At 57.9% G+C, this 6,046-nt stretch overlaps 1 protein-coding gene across 1 annotated transcript in view; it reads right to left on the reverse strand.

The window, feature by feature from the left end:
* Nucleotides 1–5,223, reverse strand: part of TEX261 (testis expressed 261) — a 5,914-nt gene extending 691 nt beyond the window's left edge. The window contains exons 1-5 of the mRNA XM_006880861.1: nucleotides 5,109–5,223; nucleotides 4,264–4,343; nucleotides 2,496–2,649; nucleotides 768–835; nucleotides 3–103 (exon numbers count right to left, since the gene is read on the reverse strand). Coding sequence (XP_006880923.1) covers nucleotides 3–103; nucleotides 768–835; nucleotides 2,496–2,649; nucleotides 4,264–4,343; nucleotides 5,109–5,178 — 473 coding nt within the window. The 5' untranslated portion in view covers nucleotides 5,179–5,223. The remainder of the gene's footprint in view (nucleotides 1–2; nucleotides 104–767; nucleotides 836–2,495; nucleotides 2,650–4,263; nucleotides 4,344–5,108) is intronic.
* Between the last annotated feature and the right edge of the window lie 823 nt (nucleotides 5,224–6,046).

The raw sequence follows: 6,046 nt of genomic DNA on the forward strand, positions 1-6,046 counted from the left end.
CTCCTGGCTGTACGGTGGAAGGCAGGATGTTCTCGCCAGCCGACAGTGACACAAAAAACGCGAATGGGATTATCCACAGACAGAATGTAAAATAGGCCAGGACCTGGCAACGAGAGAGACTGAGGAGAGGCCGCCACGGGAGGCTGACAGGCTGCTTCCGGTGCAGTGGCCAAGTCTCAAACCGGTCAGAGCACGTGGCAGGCCCCACATCTGGCCGCAGAGGGGCCCGGGGCCAGGAGGCAGGGATCAGGACACCCTCGACATGAGACTTCAGCAGACAGATGGAAGCTGAGATGGCCAAGTGAGACCACTGCCCTTAAGTCTGGGTGATGAGGACAACTCTGAACTGAAGGAGGGATACAGAGAGCAGAGCCATGACCGACCCATGTCCCCAAGGCAATGACCCCGCTCTTCTCAGAGAGACCGGAAGCAGCAGGCCATGGAGAAAACCTCACCAGGTCACCGGGAGGAGCTCAGGTCGGAAGGCCACCCCTGCCCTGTGAGGCCCCCTCAGTACCCTTCCATGCAGCAGGACATTAGGAGGGGACCCAGAGGACCCCCCCGGAGGAGAGTATACCCTCCCCGCCTCCTGTGCTTCAACCACCCTGCTTTCTAGAATCATCTATGCTCTCATCAATCATGTAATTCCTGAACAGACACAGATTTTAAATGTCACTGAAATTCAGAGTAAACTGTGCACACCCTCTAATACACCTCATCTTGCCTCATCTTGCTGAAAATGGTTTGATTTCCTGAACACTTCTTACCTCTGAAAAAGGGTAATACTGTTCTGCGAAAAACTGAAATGCAAGGTAATGATTCACCACCACCAGCCCTGTGAAGAGAAGGGAGGCGCTCATGTTGGGGAACACCATGAAGCTGCACTCTGACCCTCTGGAAGGGGGAACGGGCAGTCCCCAGGCTCGGGCCTGACTTTACACCCAACTCTCGGGGTGACGCTGGGCTGAGCACACCACCCTCCAGAGGGCAAGCCCATCAGTCTAGGTGGCCACCACAGTGGACACTTGGGGGGGACATGAGAAGTAAGAAAACGCTTGAAATGTTGTAAAACTGAGACCCTAGTGTTCCACAATCTAAGCATCGAGGTGATTAACCGGGTTTCGGTGATGCATGAGCAACTCCATGCAGTGGGAGAGGGACCGAGGGGTGGGGGTCAGGGCCCCCAGCAGAGTCACTGCAAACCTGGCAGCAGAGGTGCCCAGCCTCAGTGAGAAGGACACTCTGGACTCTTGGGGTTCCTCAGAAGTCTGAGGGAGGTGCCCCTCCACCCTCTGCCCCAGGGAAAGGTGCCCTAATCTGGCCTGTCCTGGACACCCAGCAAGTTGCAGTGCAGATGCATGGCGGGGTGCCTGGGGAGACTGGCCGCTCAGCCACAGCTGACACCATGTGTCCCTGTGGTGAGGGGAGGGCGGGCACCAGAAGAGGTTGACCCTCGCCACCTGCACACGGCTGGCACGCCTCCCAGCACCTGCCACACCTCTCCTTTTCCCTCTCCTGTTCGAGGCAAAACCAGGTCCCTGCCATGCCTAGCAGCTCTGTAGGGGCAAGTGATACTGGGAGACAGGAGAGTGCCTGCTCCCCACACACCTTTCTGGGGAGACTCGGAAGGGAGCCCATCGGAGCTGGTGGGTAAAGCAGAAGAGCCACTTCCTCACGGGGTCCAAAAGAGACCCCCACAAACCCCAGCTGACTGTACCTGTTATGTAGACAAGACTCTCTTCCTAGTATCTCCACAGACAGAAGTAGCGCCAAAACCCACCGACTCCATCAGATACCCTGACCAGAGGCCAAGATGAGCAGTAACGATTAACAGGAAGAACGAGAGCTGTCCAGAACCTTTTCTACAAATGTTTACAAAATCTACAAACATCTGACAGCATCTCTGAACAGAGGAAGAAGCGAAGGCTCAGTGAGAGAAGGGACTCGCCAGGGTCAGAACGTGGTCGCAGGATAGGACAAAAGCTGGTGTTCCCTCACCCTCAGCCAGCTGGAGCCAATGAGCCAAGGGCCGGAACAGTCCAGGCCGAGGGGCAGTGGAAGCAAAGCTGGCTTCCAGGTCGGCGTCTGAGGGGACTCCAGTGTCAACCACAGCTTCGGGCCAGGGGACAACCACCTGCCAGCCAGGGAAGGTCCTGGCTTTTTCTGGTCACGTGGCTTCTCCGAGGCTATAGCTGCTGGGTGTGGGGGTCCTGCTCCCATCAACCTACGACGTCCTCTCCATTCTTGGACTCTTCTTCAAACGTAAGTCCCAAGAGAGGTCCCCTGCTTGACCTATCTCACTGCAAACCCTCGCTACTAGCACCAAAGTGGGTTACAGGCTCCTTGTGTGAGAGGACTGCCCAGCCTCCCTGTCAGCCTGGCCCCTCCGAGGAACCCTGTGCCGGCCTCCTCTCTCCGACCCCTCTTCAGTATCCAGGACTGAGCCAGGCAAGGCCAGCCACCTGAGCTGCCTCCCCTACCCTGTCCTCTCTCACCGCACGACAAGATGAAGTTCGGCGAGGTCAGCATGATGAACGGGAAGGTCTGAAGGAGGCCGAAGTAGACGAGGTTGGTGAAGAGCCCCATGCCGATCATGAAGGTGGGGAAACGTTCAAAGACGTAGAGGCCAACCAGCACAGCTGTGGAGAACTGCAACAGACAGACGTGCACAGATCAGGAAGCCTCGTTCAAGGCTGCCCGCCTGGATCCAGCACCCTCTACTCTTGTTCAGAGTCGCAAGTCTGATTCCTTAACTAGACTCTGAGCTCCCAATATGCAGTCTCTTTTAATGCTTTTTCTCAAAGTTTCTAACAATTTTTTATATCTTTTATATATATATATTTTTTTTTATTTTATCATTATTTTGTGTGTGTGTGTCTGTGTACCGTCAGATCAGATCTGACAGGTACAGGAGGAAATTGTCCCTCCTTTCCCAGCAGAGCATCTGGTGGATTCGAACCATGCGCCTCTGGGATTGCAATTGCAGCTTCTTGCCACTAGGCCAACCAGAGCTCCCCAAAATTTCTAACAATTTACAGTAAGAAAAACATTTTATAGTGCGACCCCAACACAAATGACAAAAGCTTAAATTGCAATCCTAGTTTTTTCGAAGGGAGCTCCAGCGGCCTAGTGCTAAGGAGCTGCACTGCCCACCCAAAGGCCCATGGTTCGTATCCACCAGCGACTCTGTGGGATAAAGATGGGCAATCTCCTCTGTGAGATTTACCGCCTCCGAAAACCTGTGGGAGGGTCAGTTATGATGAGCTAGTTCTGACCAGATGCCACATGAAAACAATCTTCTAACTTTTCTAAAGACCACCGATAACCTTCTGAATCGATTCCACAGCTCCATAATCAGTCCTAGCCATGGTCTGAAGACTGTTTTGATGATACAGTTAAGAGTTGTCATGGTTTCTGGTGGCCTAGTGGCAAGGAGCTGCAAATATAATCCCAGAGGTGCACGGTTCGAATCCACCAGATCCTCTGCCAGGGAAGGAGGGACAATCTCCTCCTGTACCTATCAGATGTGATTTGACAGTACACTCACATACACACACAAAAAAAAAAAGAAAAAAAGAAAAAAAAAAGAGTTGTCATGGCTTAATAATTAAATGAAGCTCTAATTCTCATACCAACATCAACCAACTGGGCTTCTGAACCCACAGCTGCGTGCTGAGGTCTTGTGTCCCGTACTAACTCCCAAGCCCAGGCCATGCCCCAAGTGGAAGAGGCTGCTGTCACCACGTGAAGGGGCCTGGAGTCCCCCTGCCCACTCCCCACCATGCAGCCCTGCAGCTGGTGGAGGGCCACCTGCCAGGCCTCACCCCTGCAGCTTTGCCAGCAGGGACAGAGACTTTGTCTTCAGAAAGTGAAACTTCCCGTGGGAGGGAGGGAAGGCTGGGCCACAGCCAGGGAATCTCCCCTCGGGACAAGTCATTTAATCCGTGCACAATGACAGTGATTAACAAGCACTCCAAACCACCCTTAAAGATCCTTTCAGAGCAAAAATGTGGGCGCAGGGCAAGGAGCTAGAGTAGAAGAAAAGGCAAAGCCAAGGGCCTGTCAATGCAGAGCGGAGGCTCAGCTGCTATCTCGTCTGCAGGGAAGGGATGTCTCCTGGAGGAGGAGGCCAGGGGCCAGCTGGCCCCAGGACAGACACTGAGGCAGGATCCAGGCCAGGGAGCGGAGAGTGGTACCCACGCCGCACTTTCTCCACTTCCTCCTTTTCAGGCTGGAAAGCGAGCAGGAAGAGTCGCCACTTACCCAGATCATGTATTTAATGATCCTGCTGGTGGCCATTGTGTATTCTTCAATCAGTTCAGCCAGGTAATAGAGGCCGGCCGCTGGGAAGGAGGAGGGAAGGGTAAGCAGGGAGGACGTTAGCGGGGACCAGCCCGGTGGGCTCCCTCTCTGCTGCAGGGTCATCAGCCTTGTGTTATGATCTGGGGGTGGTCAGGGAGGATCCGGGCGCTGCCCTTTCCTTCCGAATCCGGAGAAGTAAAACTTTTATCAACGCAAAGACAGTGAGATTTCCCAAGAAGGAACCGGGGGCGTGTATGTGACAACACCGCCTTCACCCGTGGCCCGGAAAGTGGCATGTCACTCCGTGTGAATTATCTGTTGGGCACCGAGGACTGGCCGGGGCGCACAAGGCTGACCAGGTCCCGTCGCTCATCCCACTGGGGAGGGGACCAGGGAAGTGGTGCCGGCCCGAGAAATGCTGCTTTCAGGGGGGATCGGGGACCGCAAACCCCGTAACGAGGGCTCCCAGGGTGGGGACGAGCCAGCAGGCAGATCGCACGAGCGGACGGAGCCCCGAGGGGGCAGGGGGGAGGGAAGTTTCAGGGAAAGTTAGTTTCCCGCCGCCTGTCTGGCAGCTCCGGGGTCCGCCACTCCCGGGGTCCGCCACTCCCGGACAGCACTGGCCTCCGGACACCGGGAGGGCCGGCAGGCAGGCTGGGCTGCAGGAGACCGGCGTGGGTGCAGGACCGAGCGCGACAGGGGCAGGGGGAGCCCAGGGCCATGGTCACCCAGAAGCCTATGCGATGCGACCGGTGGCCACGGTGGCCACGACAGACGGCGGGACGGGGGGAGCCGCGCGCTCTCACCGACGGCCAGCGTGATGAAGGACACCTGGATGAACAGCGACAGCCAGCTCAGCACGTACATGAACCACATGGCGCCCCCCGGCCGCCGGGACGGGCCTGCGCGCTCCCGCTCCGGCGACACGGAGCCGCTGAGACCACGTCCCCGCCCCGCGGACGGCCGAGTGGCCGCGAGCCGCCGCCGAGAGCAGCCCAGCCCGAGAGCGGGCCTCGTCAGGCACGGGACAGCGCCTCCTGCCGTCTCGGAGGGTCAACGCTCCCGACCCGCGGACCACCGAGAGCAGCCCAGCCCGAGAGCGGGCGTCAGGCGCGGGACAGCGCCTCCTGCCGTCTCGGAGGGTCAACGCTCCCGACCCGCGGACCACCGAGAGCAGCCCGGCCCGAGAGCGGGCCTCGTCAGGCGCGGGACAGCGCCTCCTGCCGTCTCGGAGGGTCAACGCTCCCGACCCGCGGACCACCGAGAGCGGGCCTTGTCAGGCGCGGGACAGCGCCTCCCGCCGGCTCGGCCCGAGTGCCGGCCTCGCCACGTGAGAGCTAGCGCCTCCTGTCGGCTCGGTGGACCAATCGCTGCCGCCCCGCGCACGCCCCCACCCGGTAGGAAGCCGCTAAAAGAGAAAGAGGGTGATCCCGAGGGCTGGGGGAGCTCAGAATGCAGCCCCTGACCCTCGATCCCACTTGCACCAGCGTGGAGTGGGGTCTAGGACCGGGGAGAGCCATCGCGGCGTCCCAGGCGCTTTGCTCCCAGGATTAGTGTTAGTGAGTGCCGGTTGTGTACTAACTGAACCACCAGCGGGTTTTCAGAAGCAGCAAATGGGAAGAGACTGTCCATCTGTCTCCTGCGGAGCGGCTGGTGGATTCGAACCGGGCTGGCAACGTAGCTCCTTACGGCTACGCCACCTGAGCTGCCAGGGAGCGCCTAACTAAATGCCATATGCCAACTA

This window comes from Elephantulus edwardii, unplaced genomic scaffold (genome assembly GCF_000299155.1).
Source record: "Elephantulus edwardii isolate Elephantulus edwardi_28Jun2011 unplaced genomic scaffold, EleEdw1.0 scaffold00011, whole genome shotgun sequence".
Lineage (NCBI taxonomy): Eukaryota > Metazoa > Chordata > Mammalia > Macroscelidea > Macroscelididae > Elephantulus > Elephantulus edwardii.